Below are 26867 nucleotides of genomic sequence, written 5' to 3' on the forward strand. Positions count from 1 at the left end.
GAAACGATGTACAAATGTGCTTTACACAATTGATGTGTGTATGGATTGGGATAACAGTTGTATGAGCCCCTAATAAAATGTTAAAAAAAAAAAAAAGAATGGGGTTGGAAGGGGTAGGCATGTAATTGATTTTGTAAACCAGTGTTCTGTGTAGAAGGGAAAACACAGTATTTACTTTATTCAGTTGTTTTAAAATGTATTCTGGAAAGCATTAGGGGTTTCAAGGAACCTCTGAAAAGTCCCTGAATACGTGGAGGGATTGGATAAGAAATAGGTTGGTATGTTTTCTCTAATCAGGATTTGATAAGAATATTTGTGGTTTTATCTGTTTTACATATTGGCCCACCAATGAAGGTTGCATTTTAGAAAAGGTTAGATTAAAAGAGAGAGAAAAAGAAAAACATTAATGGATTTTAATGTAATTTTTTCTGACTTTCATTGGGAAAACTGAGAGGATAATTGTCCTGTCTGGAGTCACTGGCGGGGACAAGACTAGAAATGATGTCTGGCAACTGTAAACTTTTGCACTTAACTACTTCATTGTATAGATCTCCTGTTTAAATGAAAGCTCTCCAAATTGCTTGCCCTCAGCCGTTCCTGTTCTTCTGCCTTAGGAGATACTTTTCTTCTTTTAAAATAGCCTCATATTTTCCTTGTCACATTTTCTTTTGGACAATAAATGACTACACTTAATTAATAATGAAGATTTGTAATCATTGTTAAGATGTCAGGGGAAATTGCCTTATTAAGGGGGAGGGGGAGGGAAAAGCCTAGGTGTTTCTCAGCCTCATCTGCCTACAGATAACTGACTAAAGGCACTAGATCCTGCTTCCAAAACAAAAGCAAAAGCCAGTATTACTACTGAGTTCATTTAGATGCAGAATCATTATGTATTATTTTGGTGCATTTCTACACTATTATTCTTTGATAACACTGCAATTTTTGTTTCTTTTGTTTTGTCTCAAGAAATTTGGATTGGGTGTGTTTTGATAGACCAGATGGCTAATGTTAAATGCATCATTTGGAAAGTATAATGCTTTTAAGATATTCTTTGCCAGTTTTAGTCTTTCAGATATACTCTTTACTCATTGACTACTTATCATTGACTTTTATACCATTAGTGTATGTAATTTTAAATAAAAATATTCAATATGTGTATCACAGGTTGATTCTAAATTTATTCCAAATTATTTGATCCCTCAGAATGACTGGCTTGAAATTTAATTAAAATTAAATTTTTTAACATACAGATCTTTGATGGAAAACAGATTCCACAGAGAATGGTTGATGGATGGAATGCCTTTTTCTTTGATAAAACAGAAGAACTGGTAATATAGCCTTTATGTTAAAGAATGTTCTTTGATTTGCATAATTTAATTTTATTTGGATTTGCTGCTCATATTTTAGATAACTACATTTTTTCCCCTGTTTTGTTATCTCTAACTCACATGTAGAAAAAACGTTTACCATCACTTGGAAAGAACACAGAAACATTAGGAGAACTTTGGTTGGGATTACTTCGTTTCTATACAGAGGAGTTTGATTTCAAAGAATATGTAATTAGCATTCGGCAGAAAAAGCTGTTGACAACTTTTGAGAAGCAATGGACATCCAAATGCATTGCTATCGAAGGTAATCTTTTAGCTGATACTAATTCAGCAACAAGATATAACAAAAAGCCAGAGTGTTGTTTGGCCAAGTTAATTGTGGTGGGAAACTGAAACATGTTAGGATTTAGAAGACCATTCTATTTAATTGTTATCAATTTGCATCCCTTAATCTATTATTTTTACAGAACAATTTGCCATGTTTGATGGTCTGAGTATACGTAGTATAAGACTCTAAACATATTATTACCATGAACATAATTCTAAATTTAAAAAAATCAATTCTTTATTTTCTAGACCCTTTTGATTTGAATCATAACCTTGGTGCTGGAGTTTCTAGAAAAAGTAAGTTTTAAAAGTATGTTTAAGCAATATCCTTCCTAAATTTTAAAGCTTTTATGCATTAATATCTATATCTTTATTGTTCTTCAATAGTGACCAATTTCATCATGAAGGCATTTATCAATGGAAGGAAACTTTTTGGTACCCCCTTTTATCCTCTCATAGGCAGAGAAGCCGTAAGTTTATATAAATCAGTTCTTAATGTTTTCTTTTTTATATAGGACTGTTTTTCAAAGAATAAGAAATTTAATCATTTCCAAATTGATAATAACAACAAAGTTCTCTTGTATTTTTTCTTACTGCACTTATTATAGCCCATAATGAATTCTGTTTCATACACACAAACATGCCTATACAAAGTATTATGTTTTATATAAAGTACATATAAGGCATTTTCTGATGCATATCTATTATCTCTCTAGTTAAGTTCTTTCTTTTTGTCTCTGAGCTTACTGAGGAATGGGTCTTTGTCTGTAAGATTTACCATTTTCTCATCCATGCTTACTATAGTGTCTGGCACATAAACTCAAACGAAGCTTGTTCCCCTGAGTTGATTCCAACTCGTAGTGACCTCTCCCCTCCATGTGTCACTGGAGCTGAGCTTTATAAGGTTTTGCTGGCCATATAATCTTTACAGCAGCAGATTGAAGCATAGTGCCAACCATTCAATTATTACTTGAGTATAAATTGCTTTTGCCACCCAGAGACATGACTTGTTTATTTGATGGATTGTTATATGCCACCGAGTCCGTTCCTACTCGTAGCAACCCAGGAGGATAGCACAGCACTGCCCCTTAGGGCACCTGAGGCTATAATCTTTACAGGAATACATTGTCAGGTGTTTTTCTCCTGTGGAGTGATTGGTAGGTTTTCCACTATTGAGTTTTTGGCTAGTAGCTGAGTGCTTAACTGGTGCGCCACTAGGGATCCTGGCTTACACATAAACCCAGTGCCATCAGACCCACTCTGACTCAAAAGACTCACAAAACTATCAATCTTAAAGGAAGCAGACAGCTCTAAGGAGACAAAAGCTCCAGCTTTTTCTCTAATTTCCCCCAATCTTTATTATTTCTTTTGTACTCTCTTGTGTGTAACTATATAGGAATTTAGCCGTCTACCCACTATCTGCCATATTTGAGCAGCCAAATTATAATGGAGGAAAAAAATCATAAAGCCGGGCAGTTTAATCTACATAAGTTAATCTTCAACTGGATTTGCAGTAATGTTTTATACTCTGAAATTTCTTTAATTACTGCTATCTCCTATTTTGTAAGAGTTATTTCAGGCTTTGTTTCTTTTTATTAAGACTCGATATTCCCTGCACTTTATCCCATTTTTCACCAGTGCATCTCCCACTCTTCCTAGGTGATTTTGTTCTCTGGGACAGTAAATACTATTAGATCAGCACTGATTCAACTTTGTGCTACCAGATCTATAAATATGCCGTAATCTGTAGGTAGCTCTCCTTTTATCAAAGACTAGTCCTACTACAGGCACTTAAGACCCCTTTTTTATATTCTTTCTACAATGAATCTTCAGCCCTTTCATTTATGAACATTTTAAAAGATTAAATACATAGAATTTTATTATAGGTCATAATTAACAGGTGGACATTTGTAATCAATTTTAACAATAGAGAACATTAACTTTGAATCTCATTTTAGTGAAGTATTGTCTTCCCAAAAGAGAATTCTAGTCCTCTTTTTAGTAAATGTGTAAAGATAAAAATGAACTCATTTATTATTATTAATGTATTTTAAATTTCCCCAATTAAAAATTCCCTGGGTTTATTTTCTTTATAAAAACTTACATATTATCTTCAGTTTTACTATAATACCTAAAATACTTCCTTTCTGACTTTTACACAGAAATTTTGTCAACCCACTGTCTAGACCTTTGAACTGGTAGGATGAAATAAAGTTCAACAGATGATTTGGGAGTAAATAGGGCTAGAATTTGGTAGTTGATTGGAAGTGTTCAGTGAAGGAGAACAAATTCAGGATGTTGCCTAGGTTTCGTCTGCCTTAAGCAGTTGGGGGAATTTAGAGATGGCTTCGTTTCTACATGTCAGAAAATATGATGATGAAGATATTACATTGTTATCTTTCATCCTCTTTGAGAAAGAGCTTCATTGGATATAATTCACATACCATTTAACTCACCCATTAAAGCATACAGTTCCTTGTTGTTCTAGTCCACTGGATTGTCTAACCATAACCACTATTTGATTTTAGCACATTTTCATCTTATCTAAAAGAAATCCCTATGTACATGAGATGTCAACCACTCTTTTTCCTCCTTTCCCTAATTTTAAGCAACTACTATCCCTGCAGATTTGCCTATTCTGCACTATACGTGGAGGTGTATAATATGTAGCTCTTTGTCTTTTGACCAAAAGACATATTCCTTCACTTATTATATGATGAAAGTTCATGTATGTTGTAGCATCTATCACAACTTAATTCTTATATGGCCAATTATTATTTCAGTGTCTGGATGTAGTACATTCATTTTGACATTTGTTTCCAGATTTTGGCTGTTAGGACTAATGCTTCTGTGAACATTTGTGTACACATTTTGAGTGTATGGACATATGTTGTCATCCTTTTGGGGTCCGTACCCAGTAGTGTAGTGTAGTGTGGTTTTGCATTGGCTTGCTAACCACCACTTCAGGATTTCAAAACCACCTGCCATTTTGAGGGAGAAACACAGATAGGAGCAGTTCCACCTTACCCTGTACGGTCACTAGGAGTCAGAATTGACTTGATAGCATTGCTTTTGGTGTTGTTTTTTTTAATATATAAATTTACATATAACTTTTTGAAGATCTGTCAAACTGTTTTCCAAACTGGCTGCATTTTACATTCCCATCAGTATTTAACATCCCATTTCCTTCACATCTTCACCAATACTTGTTATTGTCTGCCATTTTTACTTTTACCATATTAGAGCATGCTTCTCTTGTCTTTAAATCAATTTTCAGAGAGTTAAGTAGGCATACTTTCATGACTTCAGAAGTATAGTACAGTTAGGTCCAAATAATTTTTGTGACTAAACTGAGCCAAAGTCTAAAAGAATGAGCAAGGAGCTGTTGTTGTGAGGTGCCATCGGGTCACTTCCACTCATAGTGGCCCTTATGTACAGCAGAATGAGACACTGCAAGTCTGGCGCCATCCTCTGTTGTTCTTGTGTTTGAGTCCATATTGAGTCCATATTGCAGCCACTGCAGGAATGGGTAAAGCTAAGAAAATGCATTTGTGCTTATTGGCTCTCTACCTTCTCCTTAGGTACATCTTCATTTATGTGATAACTGTGAAATGTTCATAGAAGTTGTATATAAATCACATATTTAAATACCGTATGTACTCGTGTATATGCTGAGTTTTTCAGTACATTTTTAATGCAGTTTTTATGGTAAAATTAGGTGTCTCGGCTGTTATTCAGCTTGGCTTATACTTGAGTATGTATGGTAAATCAAAGGACTGATCAGCAGAAACTTTTTTATAAAAAATGAGTTCGTGTAGAGGCTGACTCATAGTAGAAAACATGAACTTTGTAGCCAGGCTTATGTCTGAATCTTTTTTTTCACTTAAAGGCAGTTGACGTGAACTCTTAGCTTTGGTTTCCTTATCTCTAAAATTAGGATGAAAGTAGTATCTGGTTTTATTAAGATCCTATAGCGAGCGATTGGATTCAGAAGTGAATATAGATATAAACTGGCTAACCCTTCCAGTTACTCTGATGTTAATCATTCTGAATCTTATTTTCATATACTTTATAGTGGAATATTTGTGGATAATTCTTCTTAGAGCTACTTTTGCAGCTTTGTTTTATTTTCATTTAGTTCTAAAGCTTCTACAGAGATTTTTTTTCTTAGTAAAATTATATTTTCCTTCTAGGAATACTTCTTTGATTCCAGAGTATTAACAGATGGAGAACTGGCTCCCAATGATCGATGTTGCCGTGTGTGTGGAAAAATAGGCCACTACATGAAAGACTGCCCTAAGAGGAGAAGGTTGGCAAATGATTATATACATTATAGGAAAAGTAAACGCTAGGCCAATTTATAGCTACAACTGTTTTAGAAATGCTAAAATGCTATGTGAGAAAGTTAAGGGCTTCAAATTGAACTTTAGGTAAATGTACATTTGAGTGGAGTTTTATAATGGGTTATGACTTATTTGTGTTATAATGTTATATCCCACCATTCATTCATTCTTTCATGGTTTTTTGTTTTTGTTTATTGAGGCAACATTGATTGATACCTACTATGTGCCAGGAGCTGTGATAAGAACCAAGAGAAAGATGATCAAAACATGGGTTTCTTGCTGAGGACCTCAAAGTCATGCAAACTGTTAACATATAGTGCATGAATCGAGTTGTATGCTGTAAAGTGTACCTGTATATAATAGGTACCTCAAGAATAATATAGCCTATCTACTCCCTCAAAAGACATATATGAAACATACTCACACTCTCCACCTGGGCTCTTTATGGGCAAGACAATCCCTTCTTCATTCATCAAGTTTGGCTGATATCAAGAAGTTGTAACTTTCCAGACAAAACACTGCTAGTTTTTCTCATTGGTATTTTGCTAACAGATAACTATGCAAGACATTTCTCTGATTCTTAGCTTCTTACTCTGTAAAAAGGAGTTGTAAATCACAATCTCTAAGGCGTGTTATTAGCCCAAGATTCTATATTAACTGCTTTTTTATAGTACTGTATTATAAAACTACTGGAATGCCAAATTTTTGCTATGAGTAGGTATGCTATAAATGTAAGATATTTTGCTTTCAAACAGATGATGCATAAAAACAAAAGACATGTTATTCCTTTTGTGACTGTGGACTCTTTCATAGTTTAGTTCTGTCTGTGACTCACTCAGTTTCAAGTCCCTAGCCCCGCATTATTGGTATCAGCAGTTTACTGTTTAGACTAAAGAAGAAAGACAGTGAAGAAGATAAAGAAGGGAATGAAGAAGATAAAGACTCCAGGGATCTTCTGGACCTCCACGACACTCGAGACTATAGAGACCCCAGAGATCTCCGGTGTTTTATATGTGGAGATGCAGGGCATGTACGAAGGGAGTGCCCGGAGGTCAAGCTAGCCCGGCTGAGAAACAGCAGTGTGGCAGGTAAATAGAGAAAGCTAAAACCAGTAATGGGAATATGGTAATTTATGTGTATTCATGCCAAAGACCTGATTGCTAATTAGTTGTAGTTGTATAATTTCTTAGAGAGATTAAAATTATACAGTAGGACTCATACTTTGAACAGTACTTGGATTGATATATTCAGAGTCCCTGGGTGATGTGAATAGTTAATATGCTCGGCTGCTGACAGAAAGTTTGGAGGTTTGAGTCCATCGAGAGGCACCTCGGAAGAAAGACCCACCATGTTTCTGAAAAGTTAGCTTTTGTAAAGGCTGTCTTACACAGGTCTGTTCCACTCTGACAGACAGGGTATCTTTATGAGTCAGTGTTTACGTTAATCGTGACTGGTTTCTGGTCTTGCTTTTTTGGATATGTTTACTATTAGGTTTCAACAGTCTATTGTATTCAATAAGCTCTTTGGATTTGAGTCAGTTTTATTTTTTTAGCCTCTCAAAAGTTCAAACTTTTTGTCAGACGTTCTCCTCTGGGAACATGTATGAGAAATGATAGCTCTACCCACTGCTCTTGTGAGGATGAGAGACAACCTGTATTTCATAGAAATTTTAAGAATCAAATAATCCAGTAAACTCCCAAGTGGAAGCTATTGAAAGAACATTTATTTTGGAAGTTTGATTTCCAGATACTCAGATAACTATTGCATAATGTTATTTTTAAATAAATAGTTGTTTCCTTTAGAAAAGTAGTGTGGCATAATTATTTAGTACTAGTCATAGTTTAAAAGTCCAACTTTATAAAATCTCAGATTTGAGACTATTACATAATAGAGATTTTTAATAGTCATACATACAGTAGCAGCACTATCATTTTTCTGTTATTTCATCTGTTGGTTTCTGTTGTGATGTCTTCTCTTAGCAGCCCAACTGGTCCGCAACCTGGTCAATGCCCAGCAAGTGGCTGGTTCAGCTCAGCCACAGGGGGACCAACCCATACGGACTAGACAGTCTTCAGAATGTGTGAGTACTGTTCTTGCCAATAGATTAGTCTGGACAGGAAGATAGTGCTGTCTTTGAAGGGTAATCAAGAACCCTGTCTCAGACAGGTAACTACAGTCCTCCAGATTACGTAATGCTTTTTAGAGGCACCTAATGTCCAATAAACATTGCATTGGAGTAAGGTAAATCTGTTTCCTAAGTTGTAAAATAAGGTACTGACTACCCAATAGTTGTTGGTTAAATTAAAATAATGGCTTTGAGGTTGCAGCCCTTGCTTAGTAGTGGAAAGTGTCATAATTATTAAAAATAGACATGAAATTGAGATATATTAGAGAGTTAGTGCTATTAATGCAATATATAAGATTTGCCAATATTATCATTATTTTACTCATAATCCGTTTCCCAGACACTGATTCTTTGTCTCCCAACTTCCTCCGGGTTACCTCTAATAACCATTGGTCTCTATATTCTTGTTATTTCATGTATTTGAGATTATACATTTGGCCTTTTATTGATTTATTTCACTCAATAAGAGTGAGAATAAATATCTGAGACTAAATATTTACAGGCAGAGAAAGCTTCATCTCTCTCCCTCAGAATGGCTGATGGTATGGTTTTGAACTGCTGACTTTAATGTTAGCAACTCAATGCGTAACCCATGGTGCATCAGAGCTCCATGGGTTCATGTTTTTAACATTTGTGTCACTATTTTACTGCTTTCCATTTTACAGTAATGATAGCTTTCTGATCTCCCTAAATCCTCAGTAACATTTCTTATTTATTTCTATTTTTATCATTGCCATTCTAATAATGGTGAAGTGTATCTCAAATTTTGATTTGTAGTATAGTGGATTATATACTGAGCTACTAACCTCAAGGTCAGCAGTTCAAATCTAAAAGCCACTTCCAGGGAAAAAGATGAAGCTTTCTGCTCCTATAAAGATTTAACCACCTGGGAAATGCAAAGGAACAACTCTGTTATGTGCTATAAGGTTACTATGAACTGAAATCAACTCAGTGTTGGTGAGTTTGGCTTGGTTTAATGGCCAATGGCACAGAGTATCCTTTTATGTTTTGTTGGCTGCCTGGATATCCTCTTTTGTGGTGTGTCTGTATCCTTTGCCTAATTTTTGATTGGGTTAATTTTTATTGTTAAGTTATAGCAGTTAAAAAAAGTTATAGTAGTTTTATATGAATTTTAGATATACACCCTTACTGAATATACCTGTGTGGTTCCCAGTGATTTTTTCTGAACTAATCAAGGTTGTATTTTTATTCATCAAATCCTTTGATGAACAAAAGTATTTAATTTTTATAAAGTCCCAATCATCTATTTTTTGTATTCTGTTGCTTATGGATTTCTTATATTTAAATTGTTTTAAAAGTTAGACTCTATAGTTTCACCCCTACATTTTCTTAGAATAATTTGAGGGTTTTAGATTTAACATCAGGCCCCTTGTCCATCTGGGATTAGTTCTGTATGGGGTGTGAGGTATAAATCTTGCTTCATTCGCTGCATGTGAAAATACAATTTTCCCAGCACCATTTGTTGTGAAGAGATTGTTCTTTCCTCTTTTGAATTAACTTAGTGTCCTTGTAGGTAATCAGGTGATCATGCATGTATGGTTTTATTTCTGTGCTCACAATTTTATTCCATATGTCTGTCAATAGCCAGTCCCTGAAATTTTTCACTAGTATAGCTGTATGTTTATTAATTGGGAAGTGTGTAGCTTTTTCATTAGTTTTTTTTTTTCTCTCAAAATTGCTTTCGTTATGTTGGTGCCTCTTGCCTGTCCATTGAGAATTAGTTTTTCCTAGTCTGTAAAACATGGTGTTGGAATTTTTATTGCAATTGTGTTGAATCTATATATCACTTTGAATAGTGACATTTCCACAGTATCAAATCTTCTAGTCCAGGAGCATTGAATGCCTTTTTATTTAGATCTGTTTTTATTTTTTGTAGTAGTAGTATTACACGGCTTTCATCGCATTAGCCCTGTACATACTTCGCTATTAGGTTTTTCTCTAGGCATATTATTCTTTTAAGAGTCTGTTGTAAACAGAATTCGTTCCTTGATCTCCTTTTCAATTTTTCTTTACAGTATGTAGGAACTGAAGTGATTTTTGTATGCTGAATTACTCTATTAGTTCTAGAACCTTTCTTTTGAATGTGTTGGTTTTTGTAATACATGAGGTCATATCACCTGCAAATTGAAATTTACATGTTTCCCTTTATTTATTTATTTGCTTTATTGCTATGGTTAGGATTTCCAGTACTTAACAGATGGGATAACAAGCATCCTTGCCTTTTTCCCATTCTCAAAGGGGAAGGCTCTCAATCTTTCTTTAATGAGAGTAATGTTAGCTGCTGGGGTTTTATAGATTCCCTTTATCAAGTTGAGGAACTTCCTTCCTAATTTTAATGGAGGTTTTACAAGGGAAAAGTGTATTAAATTTTATCAAATGCCTTTTCTACATCTGTTGAGATGATCATGGGGATTTTTTTTTTTAGTCATTTTATTGGGGGCTCGTACAACTCTTATCACAATCCATACACACGTGGATCTTTTCTTTTGTTCTATTAATGTAGTGTAGTACACTGACAGACTGTCTAATGCTGAACCTTCCTTACACTACTAGAATAAATTGTACTTGGTCATGCTGTACACCATGTTTTTATAATATGTATGTCATACATTTTTCCCATCTGCTGTTATGAATCAGGATAGCTTGTTTATTTAATACCAGAGCCATTTTTGCTTTTAAAAAAAATCCTTTTATTGGAGGCTCATATAATTCTTATCACAATCCATACATCCATCTTTTGTGTCAAGCACGTTTGTACATTTGTTGCTATTATCATTCACAAAACATTTGCTTTCTACTTGAACCCTTGATATCAGCTCCTCATTTTTCCCCATCCCTCTCCACTATCCTCTCCTTCATGAACCCTTCTTAATTCATAAATTATTATTATTTTGTCATATCTTACTTATACTGTCTGACATTTCCCTTCACCCACTTTTCTCTTGTTCATCCCCCAGGGGGAGGAGGTTAAATGTAGATCCCTGTAATCGGTTCCCCATTTCTACCCATCCTTCCCTCCACCCTCCAGGTATCACCACTCTCACCACTGGTTCTGAAGGGGGCATTTATCCTGGATTCCCTATGTTTCCAGTTCCTGTCTATACCAGTGTACATCCTCTGGTCTAGTCAGATTTGTAAGGTAGAATTGGGATTATGATAGTGGGGGGGGGGGAGGAAGCATTTAAGGACTAGAGGAAAGTTGAATGTTTCAGTGTTGCTACCCTGCACCCTGACTGGCTCCTCTCCTCCCTGAGGCCCTTGAGTAAGGGGGTGTCCTGTTGCCTACAGATGGGCTTTGGGTCTCCACTCTGCGCTCCCCCTCATTTACAATGATATGACTTTTTGTTCTTTGATGCCTGCCGTTTTTGCTTTTTAACACTTTAAATAGCATAGGTCTTTTGTAACAGATTTTACCCTGTGCAATACGTAATTTAAATTCTTGATTGCTGTTTTCATTAACATTGATTGTGGGTCCAAGTAAAATGAAATCCTTATAGAATGAGCTTAGTATTTATTCCATTTCTGTATTTTAGAAGCATTTGAATAGTGTTGGTGACAATTCTACTCTGAATGTTTGGTGAAATTCCCCGTGATGTGTCTAGTCTAGAACTTTTATTTTGTTGGAAGATTTTTAAGTATGGATTTAATCTGTTGAGACTTCCTACCTCTTTTCTGTTAGATTAAATAATTTAGATATTTTTAGGAATTTGTTCACTTCATTTATGTTTTTTAATTTGATGGAGTATAACTGTCATAGGATTTTGTTATCCTTTTTATTTCTTTTTTAAGCAGTATAATCTTTTACTTTGATTAATTACTTTAATTTTGTCAGTTTAGCTAGTGCTTTGGCATGGTTAAAGAACCAGCTTTTGGTTTTACTAGTGATAACTTTTAAAGTAATGTTTTATAGTTTGCTATATATGTCTTTAACCTTTCTGATTAAATTTATTCCTAGGTATTCTATGGTTTTAGATGATATTTTAAATGGTATGTTCCCATACTTTCATTTTCTGCTTGTTCACTGTTAATAAAAAGAAATCCTATTTTTTGGTAACTCTGTACTCTACCACCTGGTTGAATTGATTTTTAGTTACAATAGCTTTCTTGTGCATTATTTTGGGTTTTCTATGTATTAGGATCATGTCATCTGTGAAAAGGAATTGTTTTATTCCTTCTTCCCAGTTTGGATACCTTGTCCCCCACCCCACCCTCCGCCCCATCTACCATTCAAATTGTTTTGAGTAGGACTCCCAAAACAATGTTGAGTTACAGTGGTAAGTGTGGGGATCTCTGTCTTGTTCCTTATCTGAATGAGAAAACTTTTAGTTCCTCTCCGGATAATGTTAGCTGTGGGTTTCACATTTGTTAAAATACAAGAGGGTAACCCCCTAAAACTGGAATTTTTTGTCAAAGTCATCTATTTAAATTTTTTTCACAGAACACCCTTATCACTTTCAAAGTATTCTCCATTACACTTAATACATTTGTCAAATGTGCGATTCCATTCTTGGAAACATTTTTCAAACTCCTCTGTTTGGATGGCTGACAACACCTCCCTCGTTTTTTTCCTTCACCTCTTCTACGTCATCAAATCACTATCCTTCCATGTCCCTCTTCATTCGCAGAAACAAAAAGAAGTCCCATGGAATGAGGTCAGGTGAGTAAGGAGCGTGGAGCAAGAGAGGCATGTTGTTTTTTGCCAAAAACTGACACACTGAGATGGCTGCGTGAGCAGGTGCATTGTCACGGTAGCAAAACCAATCCCCTATCTGCCACAAATCAAGCCTTTTTTGTCGCATTCTGTTACGCAATCATTTCAGAACCTCTACAAAGGAAGCTTAACAGTCTGATCTGGTGGAACAAACTCCAAATGCACTGAGTTAGCATTTTCTTCTGTTCAGGAAGTTAACAGATGTCCAGAATGAGGTTTGTCATCAATCAACATTCCACCTCCTTAGAAACAGGAAAACCACTTGTATACTTGGGTTTTTCCCATAGTGCTGTCCTTATAAGCTGTATTCAAAGGTTTCTGCGGCATTTTTCCCAAGCAGGAAACAAAATTTCACAGCTGCATGCTGTTCTCTTAAATCAGCCATCACAAAAAATGAGGTTTGAACGAAACTGCTTTTACAAAAATCACTGTGACCAGAGAGAACCTTCCCAGGCAATGCCACTGGGTGCACTAACTCAGAGTGAGTTGTTCAATGCTCACCTAGTGAGGAAAATGTATACTACAAAAGCACTGCTCCGCCCAGCATAATTCTGGTTTTGGTGGGGTACCCCCTCGTATATGTTGTAGGAAAGATAAAGAGACTCAATGGTGGGGAAAAGGTTTTTTGGAGGAAACCTGAGTCAAAAAGCCCTCTCTGTACAGACTAGCAAGGTTTTATAGGCCTACTCAGTAGGAGCCCTGGTGATGTAAAGAAATTTTTACTCTCTCAAACAGTTAAGAGTCTCAGGAAACCGCAAAGGGTCACTGTGAGTCAGCATTGACTCAATGGCAGGGAGTTTGGATTTGACTGTGAAGGGGATAGTCTTTGGGTGCATTGGTAGGTGGCGTTTTGTGGTTTTGACTACTTCCAGGAAATGGTCATCTGCAGGCAGGTGGGAGATTATTATTAAACAAGATGTTTCTTCAGGCGGTGTTTGTATAATTTGCACAAGAAGATTCTGGGTAGGGTGTGTGTGGGAGTTGTGTGTGTCTGTGAGTCATCATCCTTCATTCCCAGCTAACTGGTAGTCTGTAAGGAAGAGGGATATTGATCTCAGGCTGCTTCCTGTTGCATTTGGGTGTAGTGGGGCTACTTGTGGGCTACTGTGCCGCTGGGACTCAAGTAGGAGACTGTTTTGGGTTAGGTCTTTAAGTAGGAGCTAGAATTACAGTGTAATGATTCTGGTCACCAGCTTCATGACTAGACCTGAAATATGAGATACAAAAGCAATTTAAGAAATTATTGCTGCTATGCGGTCTGGAAAAGGTATCACCCCTTTTAGAGGACCAGAGGGGGAAAATCCCAGGTGTCATTAACCTGTTGCTGCAGTTTTATGGTGGTTTTTAAATTTTGAGGTTATTGCTTGGACCACTCCTGGCTTAGAGATAGAAAAGCAGCTGTCTATTTATAAAGCTAGGCAACTGCCTCCTTTTTCTGCTGTTAAAGAAGTCTAATTTCCTGTTTTTAGGACTATTGCTACTAGAGAGTCTAACTGAGTTTGCCAGACTTGAATTCCTTCTGAGATATCGGTTAGGGTTTCTGGTAATTTTCATGATAAAGTTTGCATAAAGTACGGGGCTGTGTTTATTCCTCCTACTCCCAGCCCCATGCTTGAGGTTAGGCCTAAGCCTAGTAGGGGAATCAGGTGAGTGGCATGTTTGTGCCTTATAGCTAATAGTGGTGTTTCAAGTGAACAGGTATTCTGTATTCTGCTGGAAGCAGTGTTTCATTAGATATCTGATACACTACTGTACATAATCCAGTCCAATTTGTTGGGGAGACAGATACAGATAATGGTACCTCATAGTAAGAAGAATCCTTCTTTCTCAAGGCATACATCAGTTTCCAGTGAGAACCACCAGTGAAGGTTGGTTACCTCTATAATTTCCCCATATTTGAAGGCTAGTGGCTAAAGTTAGATAGACTATTAGGTAATTGAACTGATGTGTGGGTTGAGGGATGTGAGTTAGAGCCATTCGGTTTTCTACAATGGATAAAGAGTTCTTCAGGTCTACTTGAACTGCCAGTTTTGATGTTATTTCCATGATTTTTAGTTTGCCTGGTCAGTGTTTTTTGTGCACATGGTCCAGGGAGGCGGTGGGGGTGGGGTGGGTGGGTGGTGCATAGGTGTGCTGCTTGAAATAGCCTGACCTTGACAAAACCCCGTTTGTTCTGTCAAGTAGGGGGAATGGGTTGGTAGGATTTTGGTGGACCAGTATATCATAATGTTTTAGGAGTTGCTAATCCTCCTGGGATTATGATGAGTTTGGTTTTGGATTTTGTTATGTTGTCAGCAGGCAGGGGACGATAAATGGTGGCTTTGGACTGTTGTGGCTGAGTGCACCTACAAGATAGGCTGGGCTCCAAGTGCAGTTGATGCACAAGGGAGCTTGAAATAGTACATTGGTTTGATCTGTCAGCGGTTCATAAGGACAGAGCAGTTTCTTGTTTGGAGTGACTTTGTTATTTTGGTATTTGGCTAAGATTTTATCTGAGAATAATCCATATGTTTTGGAAGGGTTATGCTAGGCGCCATGGCCCACTCAGAGGAATTGGGGCTACTGTGGTTTATTGTTGTGTTAGGTACCACTGAGTTGACGCCAACCCATAGTGACCCCATGCACAACAGAATGACACCTTGCAGTCTTGTGCCATCCTCATAATTGCTCCTATGCCCAAGCCCATTGATGCAGCCACTGTGTCAACCCATCTCATGAGGGCCTTCCTCTTTTACACTGTCCTTCCACTTTACCAAACAAGATGTTCTTCTCCAGGGACTGGTCTTTCCTGACAACATGTCCAAAGTATGGAAGATGAAGTTTTGCCATCCTTGCCTCTAAGGATTACTCTGGCCTTACTTCTTCCAACACAGATCTGTTTGTCCTTTTAGCTGTTCATGATACTTTTCAATATCTTTTCCAGTACCACAATAAAAATGCATCAATTCTTCCATTTTCCTGATACAGTGTCCAACTTTCACATGCATATGTTGTAGTGGAGACTACCATTGTTTGGTTCAGGCACAGCTTAGTCCTCAAAGTAACATCCTTGTTCTTTAATGTTCTAAAGAGGCCTTGTGCAACAGATTTACAGAATGCAATACATTTTGATCTATTGATTGCTGCTTCCATGAACATAGATTATGGATCTAAGCAAGAAAAAGTCCTTGACAACTTTAGCCCTTTCTCCATTTATCATACTGTTATGTCTTGGTCCAGTTGTGAGGCTTTTGGTTTTCCTTAGATTCATACGGAAGGATGTAATCCTTGATCTTCATTAGCAAGTGCTTCGAAGTCCTCACTTTTAGCAAGCAAGGTTGTGTCATCTGCATATTGCAGGTTTTTAATAAGCCTTCCTCCTATCCTAATGCCACATTCTTCTTCATAGAATCCAGCTTTTCTGTTGACTTGCTCAGCATACAGACTGAACAAGTATTGTGAGAGGATACCACCCTGACACGCACCTTTCCTGATTTTAAACCATGCAGTATTCCCTTGTTCTCTTCACACAGCTGCCTTTTGCTTCATGTACAAGTTCCGAATTGGCACATGAAGTGTTCAGGAAATCCCTCCTCAAGGTTACCCACAGTTTATTATGGACCACACAGTTGAATGCCTTGATATAGTTAATGAAACATAAGTAAACATCTTTTTGGTATTCTGTTTTGAGCCAGGATTCCTTTAACATATCCATAATTTCCCTTGTTCTCTTCCGAATCCGGCCTGAACTTCTAGCAGTTGCCTGTCAATGCACTGCTGCAACTGTAGTAGAATGATCTTAAGCAAAGTTTTAGTTGTGTTCAATATCAATGATAGCGTTCTATAGGTTTAGTGTTCTGTTGGGTCACCTATCTTTGGAATGGACACAAATAAGCCTCTTTTAGGCAGTTGACCAAGTAGCTGTCTTCTGAATTTCCTGGAAATTTCAGGTTTGGGCTGGGGAAAATGGCAGGCAAATCTAGCAATATTGGGGCATGTTTTTCATTGTGTGGGTCTGTGCTATGCACTAGGTTTTTGTTTCTGATTTTAGATTATAATTGGCACCTTTTACAGTTGGGGGGAAACTTCCTAAAGAATAACAAGGAAAAGGTAAAAAAGATGAACTGCTCTGGAGTGTTGTCTAGAAAGGTCCCTTGAAGCCACAGATAGGTTAGCAGTTCTCGGGAACTGGTCACTGTACTGTTACCACTGCATACCATTGCAGGGCTTTAGTTAGGTCTTCTACACATCTGAGCAGTAGTGTCAAGACTCATTCTGGAGACACAACATTTCTGTGCTATAAGTGTTGTAACAGTATGGGAAGTAAATACTGCTGCTAAAAGAGAGAACAGATAAAAGCGGGGTTAAGAATGGCGATCTAAACAAACAAAAATAATAGGCCACATAAAGGAACCCAGGAGGTGTTGGCTGTACTTCTCATGGTAGTTTTCTAGAAAAGCAAATAAACTAGTAAATAAGTCAGCTTTTGGTTATTTTTTAACTTAAGAGAGTTTATGGGGTCTTGGATACAACTGAAGGATTGGGGGGTGGGGGGGGCGGCTAGCAGGGGAATTAGGTATTTTCTTTAAGCAGGTGAAATGGAACCCAGGGTGTCTTTTGTTTTATTTTGCTGTTGTGAATGTGGAAAGGATGACTTCAAAGGGACCCATCAACCAGGGTTTGAGGGGTTTTTTTGGAAACAGTTTCAACAGGATCCGTTCTCAGGGCACTTGTGTGTATGGTGGATTTTGTGTAGGTAGTGGGAGGGTGTGGTTGGCTGTCTTTCACAGCAGGTTTGTTTGTAGTGTAGGGCTGTCTAAAGTAATGGGTCCCTCTGGATGGATGCTGTAAAAGGTGCCAAGGGTCTTCCGTACATTAATTCCAATTGGCTGATCATTAAGGTGTTATAGGGAGGGTTTTGAGTTCAGCAAGGCAGTAGGCAATAGTGTGGTTCACGTCTGCTGTATTCCTGCAGCTAGTTTTGTGAGGATGTTTTTAGTGTGCCATTCATTCTTTCCACTTTTCCTGAGAATTATGGACAAGGATGGGATGTGAAAGTCTTTGGAAATTTGTAGCTCTTTGGCTGTGGTTTGGGTGATTTGGGATATGTTATTTTTTTCTTGCTAACTTTTACATTACAAGCTGAACAATCAGTGAATGTGAAAATTCTGTCACTTTTAACTAAGCATCAGCAAAGAATTAGGTTGCTTCTAAAGGAAATTCCTTCTTACCTTTCTTGCTCAAGCACCAAATTCCAAGGCTAAAGCAGCCACTTGTGAAGTGGAGGGAAGAGGAAGATAACTGCCTCCTCCAGCTACATGGGGCTAAATCCATTCAGCTTTTCTGCACAGGTTTTTGCTGCTTTAAAGAGTTTAAAACTTTAGGGTGGACTCACACGAGATAGTACTGTACCTCTCTGTTTAGTATTGACATTGTCCACAGTTTAAACCTGCCTTTTTTTTTTTTATGTATATATATCCACTCACAGTTTAATTCCATGGACTTTAACTGCAGTGGGGGTAAATAACACTTGTTTTTGTTTTCCTATATTGGTCTTAATTGCTTCAGTGATCTTGTGATTACTTGTTGGACATAGACTTGCTGAACTTTCCTAGATTTATAACATGTTTTAGAAAATAGCTGACTTCAGTGGGTCTCTTAATACATATATGGAAAATGAATCTGCTAGACATGAACTCAAATGGTAATGTCTTTATGATGGAATGAGGAGAGACTTTAATTCTTGCAGAGCTAAAGCAACTTAATTTATTATTATTATTATTAAATACTTTTATTGGAGACTCTTACAGCTCTTATCACAATCCATGCATTCATCCATTGTGTCAAGCACATTTGTACATATGTTGCCATCATCATTTTCAAAGCATTTTCTTTCTTCTTGAGACCTTGATATCAGCTCATTTTATTCCTCCCCCACCCTCCCTCCCTCATGAACCCTTGATAAATTATATATTATTATTTTCATATCTTACATCATCTGCTGTCTCCCTTCACCCACTTATCTGGTGAGAAACTTAATCTTTAGTGTGACTATGCAGAGTAATAGATATTAGGATATGGGGACTAATAGGTATTGGCCTGGTCAAAATTGGGAAACTGAATATAAAAAAAATAAAAAGATTCAAATCCAGATCTACCTAGCTTCCAAGCACTTAGTTCTTACATATGTTAAATTTGATGTGATTTGGTTTTAAGAAAAAAAACCAACTTAGAATATTTGAAGAACAATAATAATAGGAAGACTCTTAAAATGGGAAAACATTTATTTATAGAGCTTTTAAAAGTTTATGGAAAAATGGAATTCAAAGGTAATGATTTTTCCAAAAATTTTTGAAGCCCCCTTGATAACAACAACAATAAATTTAGCTAATAATTTTGAGTGTTCTAAGTAATATGTTCATTACTTACTTTTTATTATAAAATACTTCAATACTATAAGATTACAATAAATAATAATCTAACAATTCCTATCACTTTACTTTTCAGTTATTTAAAATTACCCACAGTTGTAAACCCGTGTGTGTTACACTCTTGCCGGAGCCAGGCTGGGTCCCATACCCACTGCTTATGTTTTCCTACCTGCCTGTCCTGGCTGCTCCAGCAGGCCTGCAGTTCTGATTTGGTGCTTGCATGCATTCTGTTTGCTTTTTTCAAAATCAACTCAATCTTTCTGCAAACTTTTCCCCACTACATGCCTTATTGAATTTACATAATAGCCCTTGAGAGCATTCTGTTATACTTACACTTTACAAGTAAAGATACTGAAATTTAAGCTGTAGGTCACAGAAGCTTAGAGCCAAAATTGAACTCTTGGCTGCTCTGACTTTGTAACTCATTTCTCAGTGACATCTGTTAACATTATTCACGATGGGCGAATATTTTCAGTATTTTTATTAGTTGGTCTGTTTCTATTAATCCAGTTTTCCTATCTCCTTACATCCTCTCCTTCATTTTAAAGTAAATTGGTCTCATGTGGATGATTTTTTTAAGGAACCGTATTACTTATGGGTGACATTCATTATTTTTTCATAAACTTGTTATTTGGCTACACGGTGACCTCACAGCTTTGTTTTGGTGTAAGGTAGAAGAGCATCTCAGGGAGTCTTCCAAACCAGTTGGTTGGTATTTTTTGTGGGCATAGAGAATATTTAAGGTTGTGTTATACATTTTCTTCCCTTTCTGTCAGGATCTATCTATTATGTCATTCGTGGTTTTTTTTTACTGTTATTATATACCATATAGAGTTCTATTTAACATGTTTAAGTAACTAACCCCACAATTTTTTTGATAATTTATTCTTTTATGAAATTGAAGATATTTGTTAATTTGAAAATGCTTCTTTTTTCTTTGCAGTCTGATTCCCCGTCTTACTCCCCTCAGCCTCAGCCATTTCCACAAAACTCTTCCCAATCAGCTGCCATTACTCAGAGTCCATCACAACCAGTATCCCAGTCCAACCTTGGCCCACCTCAGCAGGGAGCCCAGCCCCCCCATCAGGTCCAGATGCCTCTATATAACTTTCCCCAGTCACCACCGACTCAGTATTCTCCCATGCACAATATGGGATTATTGCCAATGCATCCTCTCCAAATCCCTGCCCCATCCTGGCCCATCCATGGCCCAGTGATCCACTCCGCACCAGGCAATGCTCCCAGTAATATTGGCCTGAACGATCCCAGCATCATCTTTGCACAGCCTGCTGCCAGACCTGTGGCAATTCCTAGCTCTTCTCATGACGGACACTGGCCTCGTCCTGTGGCTCCAAATTCCATGGTGAACAATGGTGCAGTCGGGAATACAGGTAACCCTTTCTTCTCTTCTTTTTCTGTCTACCCATTTTTCTTGATTATCTAAGCAATATATATCTTATTTTAGAGCCTTTAAAGAATTTTTCAAATTATGTATAATCTTAATTCCTAGAGCTAACTACTAAGTAATATTTTGGAATGTCCATATTCATGTACATACACACATTTAAAAAGCATTTTTTGTAACCTATAAATCAAGTTTTATACCTATCTTCTATGTGATTATTTAAAAATCTTTTATTATTGAAAAATATATTAAATACCTAAAAGGCCAGAAATGAAATGTACTGAACTTCCATATACATAAATATCCATTACTCAGCTTTGAACAGTTACCAGTCTTTGCTATTCTTTTACTTGACCTGCCTTCCCTATTGAAAATAATTTGGGGCAAAAAAATAATTTGGAACTTGAAAACTTAACCATATTCTAGACCTTATATCATATTGGCTTGTAAATTTCAGTTTATATCTCTTAAAAACACAACGCCAAATGGAGAGCTGATATCAGGGGCTCAAGTGGGAAGAGAATGCTTTGAAAATGATGATGGCAGCATATGTGCAAATGTACTCGACACATTGGAGGAATGTTTGGATTGTGATAAGAGTTGTAAGAGCTCCCAATAAAAGTATTAAAAAAAAAAAGATTGAAGGGAAAAAAAACCCACAATGCCATTACCATACCTACTGTCCTTTAACAGTTGGTTCTTACTTGATTTGCCCTGTTAATCTGAAGAGCAGTATTCTTAGTTATTTGAATTAGGATTCAAACAAAGCACATGCATTATGTGTGATTGTTATATATGTCTTATTTATAAAAGTTGTTTTTTCCCATGTTAGCCAAATACTTATTGAGGAAGATAAGGTAGTAGTCCTGTAGAATTTGCCACCTTCTAGATTGGCTGATTATGTCCTTTAACATGTGTCTTTGTCACCTTATGACCTAGAAGATGATAGCTACAGCTACTGAAAATCAGGTTCAGGGTTGCTTTTTGGTTTTTAGAAAATTTTGTAAGAATACTTATTAATTAATACTATGTACTTTATATTTCCTCACTTCAGAAGGAACTTGATATCTGGTTTTTCCTTATTTAGTGACTTTAAGATGATCAGTGAATTCAAGTAATGTTAGCCTGTTCCATGTATCCATTATAAATTAATTACCGTATATACTCATTGTGTTAGTCTGGATAGACTAGAGAAACTAATCCACAGAAACTGATATATGTATAAGAGAGAGTTTTATATATAGGGTAAGTATATATTCAGAAAGCATCCCAACCCAGTCCAGTCCAAGCCCATATGTCCAACTTAGCCCATGTGTCCAACACTGATCTACAAAGTCCTCCTCAAATTCACAAAACACACACAATGATGCCGAATGCAGGAGGATCACAGGCCAGTGGGTACAAAGTCTTTGAATCCAGTGGCGGTGTAAGCATCTCAGCGCTGGCAGGGGTCTCCACGTAGCTTCTCCAGCACCCAGGGCTGCATCAGGGTAAGTCTATGTGGCTTCTCAGGGATGTATCACAGGAAGTGAGCCTTGCCAGCTGAAGCAGGGAACTGGCTAAGGCAGCTGCACCCTGGTCTGATCATCAGAGCAAGAGACCCAAGAACAAGAAAGGCGAGGCTCACTGAGCCATTTATCTCTCTGCCCTTCAATTAATCCCACATGTGTTTATCGGCCGGGTTGGTACAATAAACCTTAACTATCTCAATTGTGTACAAGCCGAGTTTTTCAGCACATTTTTAATGTAGTTTTTCTGGTAAAATTAGGTGCCTCGGCTGATATTCGGGTCAGCTTATACTTGAGTATATACGGTAATTTTTACTTTTAGTGGTCAAAGCAACCATTGGTAATTGTTGCTTAGGTCCTTTATTTTATTGGGAGTTTTTGAATAGTGATGGTGATTTTCTTTTATTACTGATATTCTAGAAAGATGAACCTGTCCTTTTTAAGAACTTTCCCTAAACAAGCAAATTTATTTTTCAGTTTAGTAGGCTAGCCAATTTCACATATAATATTAACTATTCCATTTATCCTGAAATGTAGTAGCTAAGAGCTTTATCAATTTTAAGGGACGAGTTTAGTGATAATCTAAACAAACATATACTATTCCTTAGAACATTAATGATTGAAGAAGTTCCAACTTCTTCCAAAAACAATGCAAATTATAATGTTAGACTGGGGATACTGTTTAGATTTCTAAAATCAAAGAATATATGACTTAAAGTAAGTTTTATAAAATGATTATTGTATAATCTTAGTGACAAGTATATGGATATTCACCATAATAAAAGTCTTCAGATTTTCTGTAAAAGTTTCATAGGAAAATATTTAAAAGTTTAAAAATAAATTTGAAAAATGAAAATAAAAAATCAAAGACTGTATGGCTTTAAAAAAATATGGTCTCTATTTTAGTGAATATGGGTTTATTGAATATAGCATGGGATATACTATGATAGTCATCGAGCTTTATTACTACGAATGTAGACATAGTTTCTAGCCATTCATTAAAATATTTTAATGTACATGTTTTATAACTTTGAACCTCCCTTCCCCTTAGCACTAGTTGTTCACTTACGTTTGAGCCACAAATATACCATGCTGTCCCTTACCCCTGTACCTGCTCTTCACTATCAACTACATCAATATCTGACTTTTTACATTTCGGATCATAATAGAGAATATTTTATCTATTTGTACTGTTTTGACTATGTACATCTGGCAATAACAAAACCACAGTACAAAGTAAAAGTGATGTTGGTTTGTAGTGGTTAAGGTTTATGTGTCAGTTTGGGCCACAGTGTCACATTACTCAATAAGCAAGTTAAGCACAGGCTTACTTGTGTTTAGTAAGTAAGGCTGTGCTTACCGTGCTTGTTGAGTAATCTCAGGCTGGGCCAATGTTCTTAGTGATTTGACATATAAAGTAATGATGTAATTTGGGAGTCATGCAACCATGTAGTCATTTAGGTATTTTGTGATCTGATGTGGTTAATCCTACATTTTAGCATAAAGCCAGTTTTTGTACAACAGCCTAGTCTTTGGAAGTGAATCATGTGGATAAGTGAGGAGTGGGTGTAGTTATTTGTCCAAATAGTTCCCACTGCCTCTGCATTAATTTCTGCTACTGATTTTTACTTTCTTCTAGCTTGCTTCATAATATGCCTTATTTCACTTTTTAATTTAGATCACTTTAATTGCTAAGGACACTTTTCTTAATCTTTACTGATCCTGTCCTCAAAATATATTTGTTAATTTTTCTGTTCTCCATGTTTCCTTTATATTCATGTCATGCCACTTGTTTTACTGTGTTGAAATTGTCTATTTGTCCAAATAACCCAATAGAGTAAACCTCTAGTGGCTAAAAATTGTCCCATATCTGTTGTTGTCTCTCACTTATATGTAGTATAATACCTGATATATGGTAGATATGTTATTCACATCATATATTATGTGGTAAATTATTTAGTAATATTATTTATTGGATGAATACATACTCATAAGGAATACTGTAGCTAAAATTATACATAAAATAACTTATTTTAGTTACAGCTTAAAGCTGGTAGGATGACTTTTGTTATATTAAAATGGGAGGATTAATGGCAATACATTGAAAGGATAATAGTGATTGTGTTAAGAGTAGGGGATTTGTGCTTGCCCCATTGAAAAAAAAAGGCCTTTATGGAATTAGATTATTAAATTATTTGGTTGTGAAAGTGGACTATATCCTAAAAAATAACCTTTTATGTTAGAACACTATTTCTCAGTTGTTCACACCTGAATACTAAGTCTCACTTATTTTGTTAACCGTGGGCCCTTCAGTTCAGCCCTTAGTTGTAACATGGCTTTATGGACTTGGCAGTGAATCAGCTACTAAAAGCAACTACTTTATAGTCTGGTTAACTACTGAGAAACCTTAGTTGTAATGTGAGTAGTGTGGATTTTAGTTTCTCTGCATCTGTCCACCACTTCTCTCTGTTTTGAGTTCCTTCTAGGTAGTGCAGTGAGTAGAAGCAGCGGTTTTCAGATTATTTCCTAGCATGTTGTGACTCTGCATATAAGACTCCACCAGAAACAATCCAGAGAATGCAGGTAGCATTGTACTGAAGGATTTAGGAAGAGGAAATAAGACAGATTTGTGAGGGTAATACTAAGACTAGGACTCACTTTTTTTTAAGGCAGCATAGAGAATTCACTGTAGATAACCTTCTACAACAACAAGAAAATCTATAATCAGAAAAAAACTGGGGCCTGAATCTCTGAGACAGAAAAATTGAGTAAGCCAAATCAGAGAACAAGAAACAATATCTGAGGCTTTTTGAGTGTATGACAAGGAGACAGAATAGGAGGGCCCCCCATACTGTACCTCACTGGCAGTCTTCTGTAGTTTCCAGTTTTTTACAAGGCTCCCAAGTACAAGGAGGAGCCATGAGCCCATTTACTCTCCAGTAGACTGGAGTTGATAGTTGTGTGGGTATCTTTCTTTTTCTTTTTTTATTAAACTCAAGGAATGGGTTTGTTAGATGAGGCCTATATACTCCTGATCTCAGCACAGCCATCACTAGTATGGGCTGCCAGACTAGACGTGGGTCTCCCCAACCCCTTTTTTTCTTAAATGGGGCCCACATATTCTCCTCCATTGTATAAAGTGAGTGTCCCCACACAGAAGCACTAAAATGGCAGAGCTGATACCCTCAGTGCTTTTTCTTATGGAGAGGAATAGCCAAAGGCTATCCAAATCAAGCAGCGCTGAAATAGATACATAAATCGGAGCAGAACAGTGATTGAGTATAGGGTTTTTAAAAACAAAACAAAACAATAGAGACGCGCTAGACAGGTGCCCCCACACATTCATGAATGTCAGGGCTACAGTGACTGCACCTGTTCAGTGTCAACCGAAGTTGACAGTACTCTGAAGTTCCCTTGGCTTGTTCGGGACTTTTTTTCTCCCCCCAATCCCCTTTTCCTTTTTTTCTAGCTGCAGGCTCCACTATCGTGTTTTGTTTTCTTCTGTTGCTACTGCTGCTGCTTTTGTTTTTCTCTTTGGTTTTTATTTCATGGGTTTTTGTTTGTTTTAGACTTGTCTTTTTAAAAAAGTCACTCATGTCTTGCTCCACTTGATGGAGATAATTCTCCATATGATCTTGCTACTCTAGCACCTCCAATAGTTTCATTTAATAGACAAGGACCACTACCCATCCACTACCAAATCAGAAAATAAACACAAATTTTAAACCACCACAATAGAAGACAGTTACAGTTCAGATGAAGAAAGGAAAATGCCACAAACAAATGATCAATATACAGAACCAAAAGACCTCCCCGAGGAAGATTAGCCATTGAAATACCTGAAAAAGGAATTCAGAAAAATAATTCTTAGGTATGCTTAACAACTAGAAATAAGATTGAGAAAGCTATTTAAAAACAAAACTATAATGAGTACAAGAGAAATCTGACAAAATAAATGAAAAATTAGAAACTACAAAAACATCAAATCCAGATGATAAATACTGAGATATTAGAAATAGATAAAACATTGAAAAAACACAGTAATAGAATTTAAGAAATAGAAGGCCTAGCCAAGGAGCTTGGAAACAATTCTCTCAGTGCTAAACTAAGAGAAGAATGAGCTGTAAAAAATTTTTTAATCCAAAGGAAACCCAAGAATTATATAGGGCGTAATCAAGAGGAGAACCATGTTTGATAGGAATTCCAGAACAGGAAGAAACAAGCACGAAAAAAGCACAGAGAAAATTGTGCAAGAGCCGCTGGACACTTGCTGGGGGAAGATAACTATCTGGAAGCTGAAAGAACTCTCATCAGGATAGACTCCTCTATCAAATCACCATGAAATAGTATCATCAAATACAAGGTATGGGTCTGAAAATACATAATCAAGGACAGGGAAACAATTCTGAGAGCCTTTTGGGAAAAACAAATACTAACTACCAAGGGGAACCAATAAGATTAAGCTTGGATTTTTCAGCATAAACTATGCAAGCAAGAAGGCAATGAGATGACACAAAATTCTGAAAGAAAAAGAACACTGCCAACCAAGAATCTTACATCCAGCAGAATTGTTCATCAAGCATGAGGTAGAAATAAGGGTACTTCCAGATAGGGAGAAATTAAAGGAATCAATTAAAACAAAACCAGCTTTTAAACAGAACAGCAACAGCAGAAGCAGACACCACCTTG

General features: G+C 36.6%; 1 protein-coding gene across 6 annotated transcripts in view; it reads left to right on the forward strand.

The window, feature by feature from the left end:
- Nucleotides 1-26867, forward strand: part of TUT4 (terminal uridylyl transferase 4) — a 128381-nt gene that overhangs the window by 95124 nt on the left and 6390 nt on the right. For 2 of the 6 annotated variants that reach the window (XM_045291971.1, XM_004699421.2), the window contains exons 21-28: nt 1251-1328; nt 1455-1632; nt 1905-1952; nt 2043-2125; nt 5849-5964; nt 6872-7086; nt 7978-8078; nt 20209-20656. In XM_045291971.1, the coding sequence (XP_045147906.1) occupies nt 1251-1328; nt 1455-1632; nt 1905-1952; nt 2043-2125; nt 5849-5964; nt 6872-7086; nt 7978-8078; nt 20209-20656 (1267 nt within the window). The remainder of the gene's footprint in view (nt 1-1250; nt 1329-1454; nt 1633-1904; nt 1953-2042; nt 2126-5848; nt 5965-6871; nt 7087-7977; nt 8079-20208; nt 20657-26867) is intronic. The other 4 variants (XM_045291972.1, XM_004699422.2, XM_045291973.1 and 1 more) reach the window with 2 other exon arrangements.

Source organism: Echinops telfairi, unplaced genomic scaffold, assembly GCF_000313985.2.
Source record: "Echinops telfairi isolate 266 unplaced genomic scaffold, ASM31398v2 ScPeMD7_443;HRSCAF=831, whole genome shotgun sequence".
Lineage (NCBI taxonomy): Eukaryota > Metazoa > Chordata > Mammalia > Afrosoricida > Tenrecidae > Echinops > Echinops telfairi.